This window comes from Bombina bombina, chromosome 3 (assembly GCF_027579735.1).
Source record: "Bombina bombina isolate aBomBom1 chromosome 3, aBomBom1.pri, whole genome shotgun sequence".
NCBI lineage: Eukaryota > Metazoa > Chordata > Amphibia > Anura > Bombinatoridae > Bombina > Bombina bombina.
Genome location: NC_069501.1, coordinates 512,675,936 through 512,701,212, shown reverse-complemented (window position 1 = coordinate 512,701,212; position 25,277 = coordinate 512,675,936). Strand labels below are relative to the sequence as shown.

At 36.2% G+C, this 25,277-nt stretch overlaps 2 protein-coding genes across 4 annotated transcripts in view; both read left to right on the top strand.

Moving 5' to 3' along the window:
- The window catches only part of CACNA1S (calcium voltage-gated channel subunit alpha1 S), a 572,869-nt gene extending 554,110 nt beyond the window's left edge, over positions 1-18,759 (top strand). For both annotated transcript variants that reach the window (XM_053706913.1, XM_053706914.1), the window contains 3 exons: positions 8,167-8,369; positions 18,205-18,286; positions 18,508-18,759. In XM_053706913.1, coding sequence (XP_053562888.1) covers positions 8,167-8,369; positions 18,205-18,283 — 282 coding nt within the window. In that variant the 3' untranslated portion in view covers positions 18,284-18,286; positions 18,508-18,759. The remainder of the gene's footprint in view (positions 1-8,166; positions 8,370-18,204; positions 18,287-18,507) is intronic.
- A 141-nt stretch (positions 18,760-18,900) lies between these two features.
- The window catches only part of KIF21B (kinesin family member 21B), a 513,509-nt gene continuing 507,132 nt past the window's right edge, over positions 18,901-25,277 (top strand). For both annotated transcript variants that reach the window (XM_053706916.1, XM_053706915.1), the window contains exon 1: positions 18,901-19,647. In XM_053706916.1, the coding sequence (XP_053562891.1) occupies positions 19,607-19,647 (41 nt within the window). In that variant the 5' untranslated portion in view covers positions 18,901-19,606. The remainder of the gene's footprint in view (positions 19,648-25,277) is intronic.

Sequence of the window (25,277 nt, the reverse complement as noted above, 5' to 3'; positions counted from 1 at the left end):
AAAGATTTTGAATCGATATGTAAGAGTACCAACTTTCAAGATGGTGACTATAAGGACTATTCTGCCTTTTGTTCAGCAAGGGCATTATATGTCCACAATAGACTTACAGGATGCATATCTTCATATTCCGATTCATCCGGATCACTATCAGTTCCTGAGATTTTCTTTTCTAGACAAGCATTACCAATTTGTTGCTCTTCCTTTTGGCCTAGCAACAGCTCCAATAATCTTTTCAAAGGTTCTCGGTGCCCTACTCTCTGTAATCAGAGAGCGGGGTATTGCGGTGTTTCCTTATTTGGACGATATCTTGGTACTCGATCATCTTTACATTCTGCAAAATCTCATGTGAATCAACTAGTGTTGTTTCTTCAAAGCCATGGTTGGAGGATCAATTTACCAAAAAGTTATTTGATTCCTCAGACAAAGGTAACCGTTTTAGGTTTCCAGATAGATTCAGTGTCCATGACTTTGTCTCTAACAGACAAGAGACGTTTGCAATTGGTTGCAGCCTGTCGGAACCTTCAGTCTCAGTCATTCCCTTCAGTAGCTATGTGCATGGAAGTTTTAGGTCTCATGACTGCAGCATCGGACGTGATCCCCTTTGCTTGTTTTCATATGAGACCTCTCCAGCTTTGTATGCTGAACCAATGGTGCAGGGATTATACAAGGATATCACAATTAATATCCTTAAATCCCAATGTTCGACTTTCTCTGACTTGGTCGTTAGATCACCATCGTATAATTTTAGGGGCCTCTTTCATTCGTCCAACCTGTACTGTGATCACAACAGTCTTTCAGGTTGGGGAGCTGTTTGGGGATCTCTGACAACACAAGGGGTTTGGAAATCTCAAGAGGTGAGATTACCAATCAATATTTTGGAACTCTGTGCAATTCTCAGGGCTCTTCAGTTTTGGCCTCTGTTGAAGAGAGAACCGTTCATTTGTTTTCAGACAGACAATACCACAACTGTGGCATATGTCAATCATCAGGATGGGACTCACAGTCCTCAAGCTATGAAAGAAGTATCTTGAATACTTGTTTGGGCGGAATCCAGCTCCTTTCTAATTTCTGGGGTTGATATCCCAAGTATAGACAAATGGGAAGCGGATTACCTCAGTCGTCAGACTTTACATCTGGGAGAATGGTCTCTCCATCCAGATGTGTTTTCTCAAATTGTTCAGATGTGGGGGCTTCCAGAAATAGATCTGATGGCTTCTCATCTAAACAAAAAACTTCCCAGGTACCTGTCCAGGTATCCTCAGACAGAAGCAGTGGATGCATTAACACTTCCTTGGTGTTATCAACCGGCTTATATTTTTCCGCCTCTTGTTCTTCTTCCAAGAGTGATCTCCAAAATCATCATGGAGCAATTGTTTGTGCTGCTCGTGGCTCCAGCATGGCCTCACAGGTTTTGGTATGTGGATCTTGTTCGGATGTCCAGTTGCCAACCTTGGCCACTTCCATTAAGGCCAGACCTATCTCAAGGTCCGTTTTTCCATCAGGATCTCAAATCATTAAATTTGAAGGTATGGAAATTGAACGCTTAGTGCTTAGTCATAGAGGTTTCTCTGACTCAGTGATTAATACTATGTTGCAGGCTCATAAATCTGTTTCTAGAAAGATTTATTATCGAGTTTGGAAGACTTACATTTCATGGTGTTCTTCTCATAAATTCTCTTGGCATTCTTTAAGAATTCCTAGAATTTTACAGTTTCTTCAGGATGGTTTGGATAAAGGTTTGTCTGCAAGTTCCTTGAAAGGACAAATCTCTGCTCTGTTTTATTCCACAGGAAAATTGCTAAACTTCCTGATATTCATTGTTTTGTACAGACTTTGGTTCGTATCAAGCCTGTCATTAAATTAATCTCTCCTCCTTGGAGTCTTAATTTGGTTTTGAAGGCTTTACAGGATCATCCATTTGAGCCTATGCATTCTTTGGACATTAAACTACTTTCCTGGAAAGTGTTGTTCCTTTTGGCCATCTCTTCTGCTAGAGTTTCTCAATTATCAGCTCTCTCTTGTGAATCTCCTTTTCTGATTTTTCATCAGGATTAGGTAGTTTGCAGACTTCATTTAAATTCTTACCTAAGGTTGTGAATTCTAACAACATTAATAGATAAATTGTTGTCCCTTCTTTGTGTCCTAATCCTAAGAATTATTTGGAGAGATCTTTACATTCTTTGGATGTGGTGAGAGCTCTGAAATATTATGTTGAAGCCACTAAAGATTTCAGGAAGACTTCTAGTCTATTTGTTATCTTTTCTGGTTCCAGGAAAGGGCAGAAGGCTTCTGCCAATTCTTTGGCATTGTGGTTAAAGCTTTTGATTCATCAAGCTTATTTGGAGTCGGGTAAAGCCCCGCCTCAGAGAATTACAGCTCATTCTACTAGTTCAGTTTCCACTTCTTTGGCTTTTAAGAATGAAGCTTCAGTTGATCAGATTTGCAAAGCACCAACTTGGTCTTCTTTGCATACATTTACTAAATTCTACCATTTTGATGTGTTTGCTTCTTCGGAAACAGTTTTTGGTAGGAAAGTTCTTCAGGCAGCTGTTTCAGTTTGATTCTTCTGCTTATGATTTAAGTTTTTCTTTTTTGAGAATAAACTTATATTTGGGTTGTGGATATATTTTTTTCAGCGAAATGGCTGTTTTTATTTTGTCCCTCCCTCTCTAGTGACTCTTGCGTGGAGTTCCACATCTTGGGTATTGCTATCCCATATGTCACTAGCTCATGGACTCTTGCCAATTACATGAAAGAAAACATAATTTATGTAAGAACTTACCTAATAAATTAATTTCTTTCATATTGGCAAGAGTCCATGAGGCCCACCCTTTGTTATGGTGGTTATGATTTTTTTTGCATAAAGCACACTTATTTCCAAATTCCTTTGTTGGTGCTTTTTACTCCTTTCTTTATCACCCCACTTCTTGGCTATTCATTAAACTGAATTGTGGGTGTGGTGAGGGGTGTATTTAGGCATTTTGCGGTTTGGGAAACTTTGCCCCTCCTGGTAGGATTGTATATCCCATACGTCACTAGCTCATGGACTCTTGCCAATATGAAAGAAATTAATTTATCAGGTAAGTTCTTACATAAATTATGTTTTTTTAACTTGCATCGGTATCTCTGCTATACTTCCTAAATGTATTTGTTATTTACTGTTAATATTAATCTGATGTTGGCTGACAAATGGTGTCGCCGTAGTAATAGCCTTACTCAATAATTGGGGTTACGAATTACTTTACCTATGCATACTGTCACTATGTTTTGAGCCCAAATAAGATACGCAATAGCCAATAACACTCCTGATGGAAATATCCATTGCTACTGCATTCTGGCTAAACATTCAAATATGCTAATAGATATCTGCTAGTATGGTCTACCTGCCCTTCTTGGTATTATTCCTTAGTACTTAATTGACCTGCTCTCATAAAATCACTAACCGGCTTTCCGGCTGTTATAACTACTTAACTTGTTTATCAGTATCTAAGGTACACACAGCTAATGGTGCGCTGCAACACCTGATATTTCTATTATTAAATACGAACTTGACAAAGCCGCAAATATCACATTGACATCCCTATACTAAGGGGGAATAACACTAATTATCGTTACACGATCCATATGACACCTTTATGTCACATATGAACATCTGTTGTTAACAATTAGGCGCACCTATTTAGTTGTAGTTGTAAAACTCATAGTGATCCTGAGTAACGGATCACCTTAACCCCAGCTCTCTGGAGTACAGTTATGGTATTTTAAAACGTATAGCACAAGCAGTCTCATTTTATTATGTGTATACATTATCTCTAAACTGGGTGTTTTATTTACCCCAGTTTTACTGCTAGTGTTATTACCCCAGTTGTACATTCCTGGGCTACAGTTGTTGTTCTTGGAGGTGATCTATTATTCTGTATTTGTCCTACATTTTTTGAGACTGGGGTATCTGAATCCAACCACACTGGGTACACTAACTATACGGTTGTGAAGTATTTGCCCCTACATATATCCATAATATAGCTTATTCTGGCATTACTTCTTGACACTATATGGTATTCACTCCTTACGGTGGAATATAATCTGTTAGTGTTATACCCAGTAGCAGGTGCGGTACCCTTACTCTCTTACCTTATCATTTGGTACTTGTAGACAGCTCTTCAAATTAGTAGTGAAATTATCAGTGCCATTTTGCATACTTGGTCAATCCGTGACCCATACTTACCCCTCATTTGGCTATAGTATATATTATTCAGAAGTATAGGAGAACATACCTTTGTGTTTTTATGTTACCATTTTTTTATCTGGTAGAATGAATAAAAGTTAAGATTTAACCCCTTCACTCCGGATGTTCACAATGTTATAATCTCCCCACGGATGATATTGTACCCATTACTGTCAAATGTTGAGTGCTTTATACATACACACCTCCCAGTAGCCCACTGGTTCTACGTGTAAACAGTTTCTTTGTGCACAGCATGTGTATATATCTATATATTTCGATGTGTGCTCATGTATTTACAGGGAGTGCAGAATTATTAGGCAAATGAGTATTTTGACCACATCATCCTCTTTATGCATGTTGTCTTACTCCAAGCTGTATAGGCTCGAAAGCCTACTACCAATTAAGCATATTAGGTGATGTGCATCTCTGTAATGAGAAGGGGTGTGGTCTAATGACATCAACACCCTATATCAGGTGTGCATAATTATTAGGCAACTTCCTTTCCTTTGGCAAAATGGGTCAAAAGAAGGACTTGACAGGCTCAGAAAAGTCAAAAATAGTGAGATATCTTGCAGAGGGATGCAGCACTCTTAAAATTGCAAAGCTTCTGAAGCGTGATCATCGAACAATCAAGCGTTTCATTCAAAATAGTCAACAGGGTCACAAGAAGCGTGTGGAAAAACCAAGGCGCAAAATAACTGACCATGAAATGAGAAAAGTCAAGCGTGCAGCTGCCAAGATGCCACTTGCCACCAGTTTGGCCATATTTCAGAGCTGCAACATCACTGGAGTGCCCAAAAGCACAAGGTGTGCAATACTCAGAGACATGGCCAAGGTAAGAAAGGCTGAAAGACGACCACCACTGAACAAGACACACAAGCTGAAACGTCAAGACTGGGCCAAGAAATATCTCAAGACTGATTTTTCTAAGGTTTTATGGACTGATGAAATGAGAGTGAGTCTTGATGGGCCAGATGGATGGGCCCGTGGCTGGATTGGTAAAGGGCAGAGAGCTCCAGTCCGACTCAGACGCCAGCAAGGTGGAGGTGGAGTACTGGTTTGGGCTGGTATCATCAAAGATGAGCTTGTGGGGCCTTTTCGGGTTGAGGATGGAGTCAAGCTCAACTCCCAGTCCTACTGCCAGTTTCTGGAAGACACCTTCTTCAAGCAGTGGTACAGGAAGAAGTCTGCATCCTTCAAGAAAAACATGATTTTCATGCAGGACAATGCTTCATCACACGCGTCCAAGTACCCCACAGCGCGGCTGGCAAGAAAGGGTATAAAAGAAGAAAATCTAATGACATGGCCTCCTTGTTCACCTGATCTGAACCCCAACCTGTGGTCCATCATCAAATGTGAGATTTACAAGGAGGGAAAACAGTACACCTCTCTGAACAGTGTCTGGGAGGCTGTGGTTGCTGCTGCACGCAATGTTGATGGTGAACAGATCAAAACAATGACAGAATCCATGGATGGCAGGCTTTTGAGTGTCCTTGCAAAGAAAGGTGGCTATATTGGTCAGTGATTTGTTTTTGTTTTGTTTTTGAATGTCAGAAATGTATATTTGTGAATGTTGAGATGTTATATTGGTTTCACTGGTAAAAATAAATAATTGAAATGGGTATATATTTGTTTTTTGTTAAGTTGCCTAATAATTATGCACAGTAATAGTCACCTGCACACACAGATATCCCCCCAAAATAGCTAAAACTAAAAACAAACTAAAAACTACTTCCAAAAATATTCAGCTTTGATATTAATGAGTTTTTTTGGGTTCATTGAGAACATGGTTGTTGTTCAATAATAAAATTAATCCTCAAAAATACAACTTGCCTAATAATTCTGCACTCCCTGTATAAAGCATATATATATAATAATATATATAATAATGAAAAGATCATTATTTTCTATGTGAAGAACATAGGAATGTAAAATATGAGTAACACGCATCACGTTCCTCAATTTAGATCTTAAAGCGGTCGGGTTAGGGCACATGAGAATTTAGGATTCATAGGGCGTGTTTTTTAAATATTACATAAAAAATATATTTTTAAAAAATAGTTTAAATTATTAAAAATTAATAAACATACTGAAAAATATATAGATATATTCTATGGATTATTTAAAATATTTTACAGTAGAACAAAGTCTTCAGTCAGTGTGCAGAAACAAACAAAGATATCTTGAGAATACTCCAAGTTTGCTTTGAAAAGGGGCCTGGTGTAAACAATTCAACACAAGTCTAACTATAAAAATGATGCATTCACACAGTTTTTCCAGGCAAAATAAACTTTTTTTTCCAATGTAGACTTTGTCTTTATTTTTATTTTTTACATATCACATATGTGAACTTTAAATTCTTTATATTAAAGGGACACTGTACCCAAATCTTTTCTTTCGTGATTCAGATTGAGCATGACATTTTAAGCATCTTTCTAATTTACTCCTTTTATCAATTTTTCTTCATTCTCTTGGTATCTTTATTTGAAATGCAAGAATGTAAGTTTAGATGCCGGCCCATTTTTGTTGAACAACCTGGGTTGTCCTTGCTGATTGGTAGATAAATTCATTCACTAATAAAAAAGTTGCTGTCCAGAGTACTGAACCCAAAACAAGCTTAGATGCCTTCTTTTTCAAATAAAGATAGCAAGAGAACGAAGAAAAATTGATAATAGGAGTAAGTTAGAAAGTTGCTTAAAATTGCATGCTCTTTCTGAATTACAAAAGAAAAATTTTGAGTACAGTGTCCCTTTAAGCTTAAAGGGACAGTCAAGTGCAAAAAAAAACTTTCATGATTTAAATAGGGCATGTAACTTTAAACAACTTCACAATTTAATTTTATCACCAATTTAGCTTTGTTCTCTTGGTATTTTTAGTTGAAAGCTAAACCTAAGAGGTTTATATGCTAATTTCTTAGACCTTAAAGACTGCCTCTAATCAAAATGCATTTTGACCACTAGAGGGCATTAATTCATGTGTTTCATATAGATAACATTGAGCTCATGCACGTGAAGTGACCTAGGAGTGAGCACTGATTGGCTAAAATGCAAGTCTGTCAAAAAAACTGAAATAAGGGAGCAGTCAGCAGAAGCTTAGATACAAGGTAATTACAGAGGTAAAACTATTTTTATAACTGTGTTGGTTATGCAAAACTTTGCAAAACAAATCTTTCTTTTTAAACAACAATAATTCTGGTGTTGACTGTCTCTTTAATGAAAATATGTCATGGAAATATTTTTCTCACTGAATTGTTACTGGGTTTATTACAAAGTTACTGAAACAATACAATTCATCGTAAAAACACACTAAACTGTGGGCTCCATTTATTAAGCTACAGGTGTAGCTAACTTTAAAGGGACAGTCTACTCTAAAAATGTTTCAGTTTAAAAAGTAAGATAATCCCTTTGTTACCCATTCCCCAGTTTTGCATAACCAACATGGTTACATGAATATACTTTACCTCTGTGATTACCTTGTATCGAAGCCTCTGTAGACTGCCCGCTTTTTTTTTTTACAGACATTCATTTTAGCCAGTGTTTTCTATGTGACACTCATGAACTGTCCAGCTGTAAAAAACTGTCAAATGCATTGAGATAAGAGGCGGCCTTCAATGGCTCAGAAATTAGCCTACCTAGGTTTATCTTTTAGCAAAGAATACCAAGAGAGCAATGCAAATTTGATGATTTCATTCCGATCCGATTAGCTTGTGCAATGTTAAATGTGGGCAGTTCATGCTGCCGACTCGCACTGGGGCTGGGCAGACTAGGTTCATGATAAGAACCTTGTCCACCCGGTACATGGTAAATGGAGCCCTATGAGTTCAGTAACAAGCTTTGTTACATCATTAATACAATAGAGAAATAAAAGAAAACACTATAAAAATGAATGAGTCATTGTAATCTCATACCCTTTCTTTTTTTGTGTCAACTGTTTAATTGCAGAGGACAGGTGGTCTATTTGGCCAAGAGGACGTCTTCGCGACAGAGCCTGTGAGCCCGTTGCACACCACCATCACAAGCCAACGACCCCTGCGCTTCTCTGAGGCAGGGAGTGAAGATCTAGAGTCACCTGTTTTCCTGCCAGACCCTGTATTTTTCCCTCCCCCAAGAAGGAATCGTAATACCAACAATAGTACAATACCTGGGTGCGCCAACACTTTAGAATTATCATAGGATATATGGTGTGCAAAAGAAATATACATAGAAAGAACTGAGATGGTGTGGTGCGTGTGTGTCCATGCATAAAATGAATTTGGATAGTAAGCAAAATGCATTTAAAACAATGAGCTGGGATAGTACAAAATTATAGGCATATAGAATGCTTAAAATAATTTTTATATGATGCAGTATATGCAGATAATGAGCTGAATAAATTGGCATGGTAAAGGGTGCAATCAGGTCTGCATGTCTCAAAAGGTCATATAGGACTATATAAGGGTTTTAGAATATGGCGTAGAGAATTGAATAAATATATTATATATCAATGTTTACTAACTGCAGACCTCGTAAAATATTTCATATCATAGGTCATAACAGGTAGTTGTGTTCAGGCATTTAGAAAATACGTTCAAAACATATAACCCAACGATTTAGGTACAAAGAATACCTCTGGCACAAAAACGATTGGATTTCAAAGTACATAGCAAAAGACTGGAACAGTGTTAAAATATAACTTTTATTGTTACATATAGTTAAAAAGAAAACTGTATGTGTAGGCAGCAACAAGGGTATACATTTTGCTACCCTGCAAAGTATTAAAAACACATCATTACTTGTCCTGAAAAAAGTGTTTAAAATATACATAGCTAATTGCATATATAATTATAATAAACACAACTGTTCCACTATATTTGTATCTATTTATCCTTGTACTTCCCTCATTGGGGCATATACCCATCGGATCTAAATATAACCATTCTATGTCTTGAAATAAATAACAAACATGATTACTTCTCTTGTTTGTATCTACCCTTCAAAATATTGTCTTCTAGTATTCAAAATTTCGCAAGGGATGAGGGGGGCAGTGAGAGGGGAAAAAAAAACACTTTTAACACCAATATACTGGGAATACCCCTCTTTCAATATTATAGTACATTGTTTCGGTTTCTTTGAAATTAGGTGCACACACCTAATTTATAAATGATTTAATTAGCGCAAATTAGTAAGAATTGTTGTCGCATATAAACAGGAGTCAGTATTTTAAGGTAATTTTGCATGTTGTATAAGTCTAATATCCAAATATTAAAGGGATATTAAGTTGTTTTTGTAGTTCTAGCGGTAGGGACAAAATCACATTTAAAGTGCCATAAAACAGGTTGAGATCTGTGGATATCCTAAAAGGGCTAATTAATAAAAAATAGTTTGCATAAAAAAAAGTGTTTAAAAATTGCTGGAGAAAAAGCGTTCTCTCTCTCTCTCATTCAAATGTTTAATATTAAATTCTTCTAATACTATCTGATTATTTATTATCTTAAAGAAATCGCTAAATGTTGGGCCTTGTTTACTTTTCCAATGTTTTAAAAGCATATTTCAGCCTTCTAGGATTGTGGAATGTATTAATTCAAAATTTGGATAGCTAGGAGAGAACCAGAAATTGATCTTGCTCCAAAATTGCCAAATTTTGGGGCATGACCAAAAAAAAATTTACTATATCAGCTTGTGCTGCGCTGCATTTCAGCATAGCTCCTGTTTATTATATCATTGACTTATTTTGCATGGCGTAATATATAACATATTAATCACTTTGAAATGTGTTTCTCTGCAAGCTAATGATATCCAGGATTTATCTACCAAACCAAAACTCTTTATAATATTCTCTCTGGATACCTCAGCTATTTTACCCTTCCATTTTAACCATACTCTGGATACCTCAGCTATTTTACCCTTCCATTTTAACCATACTTGATCTAAAAGGCGATTCCCAAGAAAGTTAATGTGTCTTATACAAAAAAAAATATTATTTTTTTATTTCCACCCATATAACTTTTAATAACTACTAGTTTTGTGCTCCTTTCCTCTCCATGTTATTGATTAAATGTCGTACTTGCAAGTATGCATAGAAATTTGATTTGGGGAGATCAAACTCTTCCATCACTTCATTATAGAGTTTCATAGTCATGGAGTTATTTTTACATAACTGATAAAACATTATTAGTCCTTTATCTGCCCATAGCTTGAAAACACCTTTAGAAAGACCTGGAGAAAACACTGGGTTACCAATAAGGGGTAGAAATTCTGATATGTGATAGTCTGTCTGCAATTCTTTGCATAATTTTTGCCACACCAAAATGATCCATTTAAAGGTCTGCATTTGCTGAATATTGTTTGGCATTTTATTACTAGGATGATGTAAAAAATGCCTTCATTGCAAAAGGATAGACAAGTTTAGATTCCAGCTTAAAAAAGGTAACATATTCCCTTTCCATTATCCAATCCAACGCAAATTTACCAAGTGTAGCTAAATTATAGAGCCTGACATTTGGAAAGGATAAGCCTCCATTCTTTTAAAAAAAATAAAAAAAATAATTGCTATTCTCGTTTTTTCCCCCGGTCCATACGAAGTCATTGCATATTCTGTGAAAGCCGCCAATATCTCGATTAGTGAGAAATAAAGGTAAATTTTGTAAATAGTATAATAATTTGGGAAATATAAATGATTTAACTAACGTAAATCGTGCGGATAATGATATTTGGAGATGTTTCCATTTTTCTAGTTTCTCTTTGCATTCCACCAAGAAGTTGGGGAAAGGGTATCCTAATAATATTTATCGGCAATACTGGATAGATCAAGCCTGAAAGGATAACACAATGATTTTGGCATAAGGGATGTCCCTCTGAATCTCAGACACCCTCGCTTTGTGCCAGGAATGTGGCTGAGATTGGGATATATGCTTAAAATTGCTGATAGGTAAAATGTTAGGACAAGTAATATTAGGACAATAAATACGATCAGTTTGCAGCCCCGCATACCCCTCTGAGGAATCGTAAAGTGAAACGTGACCGCGTCAGGGGTCTTTCTCTTTTTAAACTGCTCATTACTTGTCCTAACATTTTACCTATCAGCAACTTTATGCATATATCTCAATCTCAGCCACATTCCTGGCGCAAAGCGAGGGTGGCTAAAATTCAAAGGGACATCCCTTATGCTAAAATTATTGTTTTATCCTTTCAGGCTTGATCCACGCAGTATTGCTGATTAATATTATTAGGATAATCATTTAGTCTAGTGTCAGACAAGCAATTTAGCCTGCCTTCGCTGGCCCAATACGCCCACCTAAGCTCGCCTACCATCGCCGCCGTGGACCTGAAAAATCTCGCCAAAGTTATCAATAAATCTGTCAAAAAGCCATGCATCAAGTATGGAGCGATGAGCAGCGGACTGTGATAGTTATCACTCATCCGATCTCGCTGCTCTTCGGCTTTTTGACAGCTTTATTGACAAGCTGTCACTAAGCACCCACACTAACTACACTGTTCTACCCCCTATACCGGCGCCCCCGGAGCCCCACGCAACTAAATAAAGTTAGTAACCCCTAAACCGCCACACCTAGACCCTGCCGCAACTATAATAAATGTATTAACCCCTAAACTTAAGTCTAACCCTAACACCCCCCTAACTTAAATATTAATTAAATACATCTAAATAAATTTAACTCTTATTAAATTAATTATTCCTATTTAAAACTAAATACTTACCTTTAAAATAAACCCTAATATAGCTACAATATAAATAATAATTTTATTGTAGCTATCTTAGGATTTATTTTTATTTTACAGGCAAATTTCAATTTATTTTAACTAGGTACAATAGCTATTAAATAGTTATTAATTATTTAATAGCTACCTAGTTAAAATAAAGAGAAATTAACCTGTAAAATAAAAACTAACCTATGTTACAATTACACCTAACACTACACTACACTATACTTAAACAAATTATTCCTATTTAAAACTAAATACTTACCTGTAAAATAAACCCTAAGATAGCTACAATGTAATTAATAATTACATTGTAGCTATTTTTGGATTTATATTTATTTTACAGGTAACTTTGTATTTATTGTAGCTAGTTAGAATAGTTATTAAATAGTTAAAAGAAATACAAAATTACCTGTAAAATAAATCCTAACCTAATTAAACCTAACACTACACTATCATTAAATTAATTAAATAAATTACCTACAAATAACTACAATTAAATACAATTAAATAAACTAACTAAAGTACAAAAAATAAAAAAGCTAAGTTACAAAAAATAAAAAAAATAAGTTACAAACATTTCAAAAATATTACAACAATTTTAAGCTACTTACACCTAATCTAAGCCCCCTAATAAAATAACAAAGCCCCCCAAAATAAAAAAAAGCCCTACCCTATTCTACATTAAAAAGTTACCAGCTTTATTACCTTACCAGCCCTTAAAAGGGACTTTTGCGGGGCATGCCCCAAAGAAAACAGCTCTTTTGCCTGTAAAATAAAAACACATCCCCCCAACCCACCACCCACATACCCCTACTCTAACCCAAACCCCCCTTAAATAAACCTAAGATTACCCCCCTGAAGATCACCCTACCTTTAGCCGTCTTCAGCCAGCCGACCACCGATGGAACCGAAGAGGAGATCCGGAGTGGCAGAAGTCATCATCCAAGGGGCGCTGAAGAAGTCTTCCATCCGATTGAAGTCATCATCCATGCGGCGTCTTCAATCTTCATCCATCCGGAGCGGAGCCATCTTCAGACGAGCAGATTTTTCCTACCTTAATTCCGATTGGCTGATAGAAGTTCAATCCGATTGGCTGATCCAATCAGCCAATCAGATTGAGCTCACATTCTATTGGCTGTCCCGAACAGCCAATAGAATGTGAGCTCAATCTGATTGGCTGATTGGATCAGCCAATCAGATTTTTCCTACCTTAATTCCGATTGGCTGATAGAATCCTATCAGCCAATTGGAATTTGAGGGAAGCCATCTTGGATGACATCACTTAAAGGAACCGTCATTCGTCGTTCAGTCATCGGTGTAAGAAGATGGCTCCGCGTAGGCTCGTCTGAAGATGGCTCCGCTCCGGATGGATGAAGATTGAAGACACCGCCTGGATGATGACTTCAATCGGATGGAAGACTTCTTCAGCGCCCCTTGGGTTTATTTAAGGGGGGTTTGGGTTAGAGTAGGGGTATGTGGGTGGTGGTTTTTAATGTTGGGGGGGTTGTATTTTTATTTTACAGGCAAAATAGCTGTTTTCTTTGGGGCATGCCCCGCAAAGGGCCCTTTTAAGGGCTGGTAAGGTAATAGAGCTGGTAACTTTTTAATGTAGAATAGGGTAGGGCATTTTTTTATTTTGGGGGGCTTTGTTATTTTATTAGGGGGCTTAGATTAGGTGTAAGTAGTTTAAAATTGTTGTAATATTTTTGAAATGTTTGTAACTTATTTTTTTTATTTTTTGTAACTTAGCTTTTTTTATTTTTTGTACTTAAGTCAGTTTATTTAATTGTATTTAATTGTAGTTATTTGTAGGTAATTTATTTAATTAATTTAATGATAGTGTAGTGTTAGGTTTAATTGTAACTTAGGTTAGGATTTATTTTACAGGTAATTTTGTATTTCTTTTAGCTGGGTAGTTATGAAATAGTTAATAACTATTTAATAACTATTCTAACTAGCTAAAATAAATACAAAGTTAACTGTAAAATAAATATAAATCCAAAAATAGCTACAATGTAATTATTAATTACATTGTAGCTATCTTAGGGTTTATTTTACAGGTATTTAGTTTTAAATAGGAATAATTTATTTAAGTATAGTGTAGTGTTAGGTGTAATTGTAACTTAGGTTAGTTTTTATTTTACAGGTTAATTTCTCTTTATTTTAACTAGGTATCTATTAAATAGTTAATAACTATTTAATAGCTATTGTACCTAGTTAAAATAAATTGAAATTTGCCTGTAAAATAAAAATAAATCCTAAGATAGCTACAATAAAATTATTATTTATATTGTAGCTATCTTAGGGTTTATTTTAAAGGTAAGTATTTAGTTTTAAATAGGAATAATTAATTTAATAAGAGTTAAATTTATTTAGATGTATTTAATTAATATTTAAGTTGGGGGGGTGTTAGGGTTAGACTTAGGTTTAGGGGTTAATAATTTTATTATAGTTGCGGCGGTGTAGGGGGGGCAGGATAGGGGTTAATACATTTATTATAGGTTGCGGCGGTGTAGGGGGGCAGGATAGGGGTTAATAAATGTATTATAGGTGGCGACGGTGTAGGGGGGGGCAGATTAGGGGTTAATAAGTTTAATATGGGTGGCGGCGGGGTCCGGGAGCAGCGGTTTAGGGGTTAATACATTTATTATAGTTGCGGCGGTGTCCGGGAGTGGCGGTTTAGGGGTTAATAACTTGATTTAGTTGCGGCGGTGTAGGGGGGGCAGATTAGGGGTTAATAAGTTTAATATGGGTGGCGGCGGGGTCCGGGAGCAGCGGTTTAGGGGTTAATAAATTTATTATAGTTGCGGCGGTGTCTGGGAGCGGCGGTTTAGGGGTTAGTAACTTTATTTAGTTGCGGCGGTGTAGGGGGGGCAGATTTGGGGTGTTTAGACTCGGGGTACATGTTAGGTGTAGACAGCTCCCATAGGAATCAATGGGATGTCGGGCAGCAGCGAACATGAACTTTCACTATGGTCAGACTCGCATTGATTCCTATGGGATCCTACGCCTCCAGGGTGGCGGTTTGAAAACCAGGTACGCTGGGCCGGAAAAGTGCCCAGCGTACCTGCTATTTTTTTGATAACTAGCAATAGTAGTCAGATTGTGCCGAACTTGTGTGCGGAACATCTGGAATGACATATGAATTAATCTGTGTTGGACTGAGTCCGGCGGATCGAAGCTTACGTCACAAAATTCTACTTTTGCCGGTGTAAAGGGCTTGATAACTAAGGCGAATAAGCCTCACCACAAATACGCTGCGGAATTCCAGCGTATTTGAGGTTGACGGCTTGATAACTAGAGGCCAAAGTCTTGCTACTAACACAGCTGCAATCGGTTTCCATATAACCTACATTTTAGCCACATTCCTGGCATAAAGCGAGGGTGGCTAAAAAATCTCTTTTGTATCTGATTTGTTTTTTCTGGCTGCGGTGTGGACATTGCAAACATACACATTTTTATTAGCCTTTATTCATAATATATGCAATTAGCTACGTATATTTAAACACTTTTGTCAGGACAAATAATGATGTGTTTTTAATACTTTGCAGGGTAGTAAACTGTATACCCTTGTTGCTGCCTACACATACGGTTTTCTTTTTAACTATATGTAACAATAAAAGTTATATTTTAACATTGTTCCAGTCTTTTGCTATTTAGTTTGAAAGTCAATTGTTTTTGTGCCAGAGGCATACTTTGTACCTAAATCTTTTGGTTATATGCTTTGAGTATATAAGGGTGCCTTTTCTCAGAGGAGTGTCTTACTGTCAATTTAAAGGTCCATTAAAGTAAAAAATACACTCTCTAATTCATTAGAGCATGCAATTTCAATACTAGCAACCCTTTAAATGCTATGGGCTAGATAAAAAAATGTGCCAGTTTTTGGGATTGTGATAATTAACCAGCCATTACAAGTGGCTGGTTATTGCTACCGTGACCTTGTGATCCAAAACCCCCCCTGATGGCATTATAAATATGCTTCTATAGTAGCCTATGGAAGTGCGCTCTTGTGAGCGCAATGCATCCTAGCAATGCGAACTTGAGCTTGCGTTTGCATTACGATTAACTTTTAATACCAGTGCACATTATCGTGCGCTGGTATTACAAAGTGGAGTGTACTATCCCTTGCATGCAAGTGATATTTAGCACTCCACTTGTAATCTGTCCCTATGTGTTTAACCGCTGCAAACAGGTAAACACACAGACGTTCCTCTTGGGACTCACAGAGCACTGCAGATTCCAAGTGGAAACTGCCACTGATCCAATCAGCAGCGCTAGTCACACAGCTATCACTGCTGATTGGATGTGTGGAAGTTGCTGCTCAGGACATGCAGTGCTCTTTGGGTTGAGAACAGTACTTTTATAATGTGTTTAACTTCGTTGCAGAGGTTAAACACATAAAATTATATGGTCGTTAGTCTTACAATGAAATGCTACAACAAATTAGAGCATGTAATTTTTCAACTATAATGATTCTTTGCAATATACTTCCTAATGTAAATATCATATAGATTTTGAATTACGTGTGCTAAGCTGTACTTGTGAGATGGCAAGAGTGGGTGGAGAATTGTTAGCGGTGACAAAATAACCCTTTTGGCTCAAAGGAACCCGACATGTTTCTTCCATGATTCAGATAGCGCATACAATTTTAAACAATTTTACATATTACTATTATGTAATTTGCTTTGTTCTTTTGGCATCCTTTGTTGAAACACATATCTTGGTAGGCTCAGCAGCGGGGTAGCTGCGCATATGTGCTTCTTATCATTGGCATACCGATGTTGTCAGATAGCTCCGGGGATGCATTTCTGCTACTTCAATAGAGGATACCAAAAGAATGATGTGAAAATGATAATAGAAATAAATTTCAAAGTTGTTTAAAATTGTATACTCTGAATCATGAAGAAAACATGTGTTTGTGTCCCTTTAAATACCTTTTTTGTACAACAATCAAATAATTAATTTTGTATATAAAAATTTAACAGAAATTAATATTTAGGGTGCATTTTACACCTGAAAAAATATGGGAGAACAGTTCAAGATGTTTGCTTACAAATATTATGCTTTATATATAGAAGCCTGTGTTCATGCTCTATAAATGATAAGCTTATACCTCATGATTTGGGATATTATATGCTGTTGTAAGTGCATATGACAACCTGAAACGGACATGAAACACAACTTTTTTTCTTTCATGATTCAGATAGATCATACATTTTTAAACAAATTTTGTTTTTACTTGTACTATAAAATGTGCTTCATATTCTAGGTATCCAGGGCCAAACTGGGAATAAAAAGCAGCCCTAACCCTATCTTCTGTCAAGTGGTGCAGTAGTACTTACTTACACAGTACTAGTGGATATGAAACATGGTTCTGGATAATTTGAGTAAAACCACCCAATGCATATTGAATTGACAAAAGAAAATGCTCTAATGCATCAGAGCATTTTCTTATTGAACTATTGCTTAAAGGGACACTAAACCCCCAAAAAATTATTTCATGATCCAGATAGAGCATGCAATTTTAGGCAACTTTCTAATTTCTTCCTATTATCAAATTTTCTTTGTTCTCTTGCTATCTTTATTTTAAAAGCAGGAATATGATGCACAAGAGCCGGCCCATTTTTGGTTGAGAACCTGGGTTATGCTTGCTTATTGGAGGGTAAATGAAAGCATCAAATAAGCAAGCGCTATCCATGGTGCTGAAGCTAAAATGGGCTGGCTGCTAAGATTTACATTCCTGCTTTTAAAATAAAGATAGCAAGAGAACGAAGAAAAATTGATAATAGGAGTAAATTAGAAAGTTGCTTAAAATTTCATGCTCTATCTGAATCACGAAAGAAAAAATTTGTGTTCAGTGTCCCCTTAACCCTCGCAATGGGGTTAAACAAACTCTGGTGCAGCAATGCTAATAGTCTACTTTTAAACAAAGGTTGCCAAGAGACCAAAGCACATTAGATCATAGAAATAAATTACAAAGTTGTTGTAAATTGCATGCTGTATCTGGATAATGAAAAATATATTAGTGGTTTCATATCCGTTTAATATCACAAAGTGATGTGTATGAAAAGGTGCATTTAAATAAAGTACCTTTTCTAGATATACAATAGCAGGTTAGAGCAGACTGTAAGTATTGAGACGACTTGTATGCAGATGGTAATACAGGGACTTGACTAGTTCAGAAAACATAAAGAAAATAGGTTTGTTTTGTCATTTTTGTTATTGATAAAAATGAAGTAGATTTTGCATGATGTCAAGTATTTTTCTCTTACTATCTAGGGAACAAAGAGACAGACTTACTACTTTAGATTCTAAAATAACACAAGAGAAGGAAGATTCGTGGGATGCCATAAATTAGGAGGTAAGATGGAAAAAAAATTACTATAAAATTTGAACTTTTTTTTACTACAAAATATATAACTGTGTTCGTTTGTGATCCGTAAGAGAATTACAGAGTATTGTCGCGAGCAGTAGGAAACTGTGACAAAAGCAACAACAGAGCGTGCAGAATTATAGTATTTGGTATATGAGTCTGCCTGATGATTCACACGATCTGCTGACCCTGTAACACTCTTTATACAGGCACAGACGGACCTACTTATGGGCGTCACAACATTCTCTAATCCATGAAGGTATGAAGATGGAAAGCCAAATTACATGTCGGGCAAAACTGCTTCTACCACCACCTTTGGATTTAACTAATCTCTTACAGTCTCAGCTGATGTCATAGACCTACCTGGCAGCGAAAGGATTATGCAATCGTTAGGGATCTGGCAACGATTCCCCCTAACAATAATTTAAAAATAAAACATTCTTTTTGGATGTCCCTTGTCATCTACTTGTGTTGTCTTTTTTTAGATTCAAGTGTGGTACTGTCAATTTATACTGCAGTTTGCGTTTAACCTATATGTGAATGTTCTGTAAAATATATATATATATATCTATATCATATCTATCTAGATAGTAATCTTCTATACATATGTGATTCGAAAGATATATCTAGGTAATGAGCTTCTACATAACATCATGCTATCCATTAACATCTGATATATTATGCCTCAAGCTATCAGTCTTTGATAGAAATTAGTTAACTATGTTGTAATTAGCACATCCTGTCTAGGTCTCTTCCTTTTTTCATTGAATCCCTCCCACATTTTCTTACGCCCTCTCCTTCAGTCTGCATTGCTTCCTTTCCCCCCTCTGTTTTTTTAGTCCTCTATCTACCTAGAATTTCCTTCACCAAACATTCATGTATCTTAATTCCTCTCTGTTTTTTTTCTTGTTGTCGTCTCCCATCACCTTTCCTCTTCCATTTCCTCATGTAAAATACATTATTCAATTTCTCTCTCTTCTTTCGCTTCCTTTTCCTCTCCCATCCTTTTATCTAAGGACCATAAAACCCGATTTAAATCCCCAGACCATGCCCATATGTATTTGATTGGAGGGTCACATGCCCATGGGCGTGATATTCGCTTTTACTGTCCTGCTATTGGTTTCTTCAAGCCCTAAGTGGTCTATTGTTCCAGTCGGAGCTCTGCAGCTGAATTTACCCTTTTCAGGGGTTGGGAGGGGGTAAGATAACTACCCCTTGTAAAAGATCAAGATTAAATATCTGCCCCCTGTACCCCCATGAGTCTCCGGGTCAAAGAGAGAGCTCCGTGAGAGCAAGATATTATACAAAATGGGTAGCCAGGGAGACTGCAGTGTCAGGGTGGCTCTAAGGTGAGTGACAGCTGTGCCTATACAGGGGTGACAGTGTAAAATGTGCAATATTTTTTTTTCTCTGTCACAAATGTTAAAGCCAATTATGTCTATCTATCTATACATATACATCAGCTGGCGCCGTGCTCTCAGGTGAGTGTGGCTCTTCCTGTCTTTTTCATTGGTACACTGGTGATGTATGCCTCCCTGTAAATGGTGCAAAACCTTGTTGGTACCGTGTCTAGCCTTGTGTGTTGCTGCATTGGCACCGATGCTTGTGTGAGACAAGGACAACTATCAGAGGACATTAAAAGCAGTGTGTAGCTCAAGACTTTATAGCTGTGCTTATGTTGTACGTTTGGCTGTGTATCGCTAGAGATCAGCACGTGGCTGTCACATGAAATAAATGATATAATCTGTTATATGCAGCATATTCAAACACAGCTATATTGTGTGTGATTCCTATGGCTTATTATGTATACAGTCCATTTTTTGTCAATGGAGTTTGTCATCAATTCTCTTCAACATATAAATAATGTATGTGTGTTACATATAGTCATATTGTTCCCAAAACAAAAAAATATTTTGAAATGTGTGTGATATTCTTTGTGCTTTATATTTTAAAACAATTAATTATATAATTAAAAGCATAACTTGATCATAGAAAACTTCTAATTGATTTTCATTTTTATTACAAAGCACCACAACAGTATATAAATATCTAACTAAATATCAGTGACATTAATATGTAGAACACTGTAAATGCTATCATAATCTGTAAATAAATAATAGGTGAATCTGCAAAATAAAGCATATTACAATGAAAGATTATCTGCAAATTTATATAATTACCAGTTGTATTTTAAATATATATAATTACATAACAAATACACAATCTGGAAATTAATCAAACAGTGAAGTTACAATTAAATGTAAAAAACATTGTAAGATTTTTTAATTTGCAAAGTAATATAATTAGGCATTTATATAATAATTATCAGGGACCTGGCATGGAATTAAAAAAAGTTTCCTAGAATAAAAAAATGCAAGGTGATATTGAGCAAATAAATATCACCTGATAAAATGTAATGTATGAGATTAATTTAGGGGGGTTTATAAATCTTTGTGTTTATGGGTGCTGCAGAAATACCAATTCTGTAAAAGTAATTGTAACAAAGCAAAGAGGTAGTGTATACATTGACTCATCTCCGATCAGGCAATATCTGTAAATATTTTCTTGGTTAGGTTAATTGATGTTACACATTTAAAGAGACTGTTATGCAATTGGGCCCACAAGGGAGGGGTGAGGAAAAAAGCTCACTCGCCAGCTGAACTATCTCTCAGGCTTGTGGCCTTTTCCTGTGAGGTTTTTTTAGTATGGGAAGTGTGACTTCCTGAGTCAGTAAAGTAATAGCAAGAGAGCAAGAGAATTTTAAAGAGGGAATACAAATATGTATATAGGAAATCCATTAAGTTAAAAGCTCTGTGTGCGTGTGTTTTATAACACAAAACTGTCTAAAGAGTCCAGGATGCAATTTCAGTACAAAAGTACAGTGTGTGTCTAGGCAGAAATAGAAGAACAATGCAGTCACATCTAAGATCAATACATAGAGTAACCAGAGATATAAAAAAAATAAGTGTTGGCAGAAATATAAAATAACAATAAGGAAGTTCAAATGTATAGGGTAAAGCAGAGGTATACAGGAAAGCAAAGGTAAAATAGTGTGCAGATGCATGTAGGAAAAGCACTGGATAAAAGATTGTGGGATATAAAAAGTGGAGCACAATAACTCAGGGTGCATTAGCTTGTGTTCTGTCTCGAGTAAATAATAATGCACTATCTGGCATTTCAAGTGGATGGATAAATATTTTGACCAAAGAATCTTAATGCAGGAGAAACTCTTTTAACACCTCATTAATTAATTAATAAATTATACTTTTAATGGATAGTTCAGGGAGCACTCATTTCAATCATTTTACAAGTGGGAAGTTAAGAGATTTGAGCAAGTGTAATCAGTGGCGTATTTAGGTTTCAAGCTGCCCTTGGTACTCAAAATTCCGCTGCCCTTCCCCCTAGATTTTAGACCTTTTTTTGGCCATAATATTTTTTGGGTGAGAGTGTAACATGACTTTTTTACATGGCATTGCATGTGTGTAGTGTGAGAGTGTATGTGTGGGTGCAGTGAGTGGGTGTAATCAGACTCACAAAGTGCTGCCCCTTCCCCCAAATCTGCCGCCCTAGACAAGTGCCTTGTATGCCTAGGCCAAAATACGCCCCTGAGTGTAATCCAAAATACTTTAATATTTAGTGCTTTTTGAGACATGAAGTCTTGCTAGTTTGCATAGCAAATTTTAAATGCTATAAAAATAAAGGATTTAAATTATATTTATACTTAAAGGGACATTCCAGCTAAAAATGAAATACACATCAATACATTCAATTTTTTAATAGAAGTATTATTGCAATACACTCATATCAGCAAAAATTCTTCTAGCAAAAGCTATTACTGTTTTCAGTGTTAGCTTGTACTGTGTGTCTGCACATGAATTTGTATCTAAATATGATTCAAGCACCAGCATTTTAAACTGTGTGTCTGCTCACAGAACTGGCAGTGACTTGCCACTGGAATAGAAGCAGTTCCAGCTCTCTGAACACACATACTGTTCAAAATGCTGGTGTAAGAAGCACTTTATGGTTTTTAGATATGCTTAATGTGCACATGGACAGTAAAACCTCCCACAGTGATAGCTTTTACTTGAAGCATTTTTGTATATAAAAGTCAAATGCACAATTTTATGTTTTAGTTCTGTAGTTTTGGCTGGAATGTTCTTCTGAAACTTATGAAACAAGGGTTTAATAATGACAAAGTAATATTTGCAGTCCACTTAGAAAATACCAGTGCACGAAAATGTGTGCTGGTATAACAACTTGAGCGCAATGCAAATGCGACCTCAAGTTCGCATTGCAGGGAAGCTTTGCACTCACGATAGCGTGCTTCCATAGGCTCCAATGGGAGTCTCGTAATCATGCCGTGAGAAACTGAGAAACTAGTGCAGCGAAGGGGGTAAGTCGCGATGGGCAGCAAATGTTAAATATATATGTATATGCTTATATACAGTACATGTATATTTATGTCTTTATATGTGTATATACCCATATTAATTTAACACATAAAAAGCATATACAAATATATTTACATGGAGCACACAGTTCCCAATAGACCTCAATGTCAAGGCACTTTTTAGTGCTGTGTTTTTGTTTTTTGTTTTTTTCAAACACCCCACATCCGCCAATATTAAGCCTTACAAACTGCTTTGTGCAGTTATTTTTAATAAAATTAAAGACGCTACATTTTTTATTTTAATAAAGGCACACTATACTTAATTTTGGGGGCAATTGGGGGACATTTATAAAATTAACCAGAGAACTGAACCCTGGTTAATTTTATGAGCACTAATTGCTACCGCAAGCTCGCAGTAGCAATAACCAGCCCCTTGTAATGGCTGGTTATTTATCGCACGCCCGTAAACGGGCGAATTTGCCATTTATGGGCGCGCGATAAATTAGTGATATACTTGTAATCTAGCCCAAAAGGTGCAGGAGTCAGGTGGCATGTTGTAAGCAGCAAAGTTGGGTTGGCATATTGTATTTGTAAAATGTACATTCCTTTTGCAGCACTGACAAACACACATTTTAGGCTATGTGCTAAAACTATTATCTACAGGGATATTACTGTATATAGCCATAAAAGTTCAAGGATATGTTATCCCTCTAGGGCTGTAGGGACCCCATGGGGGTAAAAAGAGAGATTGAAGGAAGAGATGAAGGAGTCGAGAAAGATCGTTAAGAGCAAGAAGGGTGACATGATAATTATTTTAAAAAATCTGCAGGCATGCTATGACCTTCCATGACTGTCAGCACTCTCTATTTTCAACAACTTCCTTTTTCTATCCAGCTGTTGTCTTCTGGTTGATGTTCTTAACTACTATGAACTTATTTTTGTTAATTTATTACTGTACATAATATTACAAAATGTTTCACAATAGCTAAACATATGCAGAGGGGGGCGAAGCAGTGGGTGTGGTGTGGGTGGGATTAGATTGTGTCTGTGCTAGTAGTTTAAGACATACAATTTTAAACCCTGTATATACTCACATTTTTACTTCAGTCAGCTTAAAAGCAGACTGAAGTAAACATGTGAGTAATTGTGAAACCTTATTTGCATATCTTATCTAGAATCCTTTGCTGCATTGGAAACAATGTATCCAGAGGTTTTTTTGTGGGAAAAGCAAGCCGCCTGACTTGTCTAGATTGAATAATTTTGAGACTGCAGAATTCATTAAAAGTTGTATTTTCAGTAGAATTTGAGGAAACCACTTTAAGCATTCGTTGTGTTGAGCTATTTCAATTGCTTTTGTTTAATTTGTTCATTGCAAACAGCTGAAAGTCTGTAAATTTTGACAATAAAACTGATTTGTAATGGGGGTTGAATAATTTTGAACTGTGTGTGTGTGTATGTATATATATATATATATATATATATATATATATATATATATATAACAAAATAATTATCAGATTTATTGGAATGTAAAATATTCATAGTTCATGTCGGGAATCGCACACTTGGTTAAATGATATAAAGGCTCAGTTTCCATCAATTACAAATTAAACTGAAATGTTTTCACTGCAATTTAACATGCTTTTGTCTCTAGTTTAGTATATATTACTTTTATGTCAGTTAAATAAGTATATTGTGGATTTTGAGCAAACTTCACCTACATACAGTTGGCGAGTTAATTCAGTAATACCAGCTTGTATAAAATGCTTACAGCCTCTCCCACTTTCTGAAGCTGTCAGTTTTCATTTAAAATAGAGCAAATGCAAAGTACAATGTAAGTTGTAAAAGATATGCAGAAATATGCAAAGTATGATCCTAATTTGTTAAAGTAACACAGAATTTTTTAAACATTATCAGATATTGTAAAATCACTTCTGGATCTAAATCTAAATTTAAATCTATTAAAATGTAAAATAAAAAGTACAAAGCTTAAATGTAATTATACTGGAAGTACCCAATATGAAATGTAAAGTAATATAAAATACAAAGCACAAAGTGTAAGCGTAACAAAACTCTCATTTCATGCAGAGCTATATTGCACTTGGCTTGTCTCTCCTTCAGATACATAAATGAGAGATCTTGCAGTGTTGGAGAGTTCCACCCTTTTTCTTTGAGCATCTAGTGAGTTCAGCCCCTGTGAAGTCTGCATCATCAGGCGGCTCAGGCCCTGAGTGTGATATACAGAGTCCTTAGGTGTTTTATACAAAATAATTTGCATAATTCATTTGTAACCCTAGATATAAACGGAGTTCCTTGGTCTGTCAAGATTTCTTTAGGTATCTCTACGCTACTAACATCAGCATAAGCTCTTTTGCTATGGACTTTGCAGAGCTATTATGAAGGGGGCTTGCCTCAGGATAGAGAGTCCTCTAGCAGATTTAACCAGTAGACCTACAAAGTCCATAGCAATTCTTTCAAAAGGCACATCAATTATAGGTATAGGCACAAATAGGCTACGGAAATCTTTAGCAGGAGCTGTAAGTTGGCACTCAGGGCATGAGGCACAATTATTATTTTTGGCAACAAATA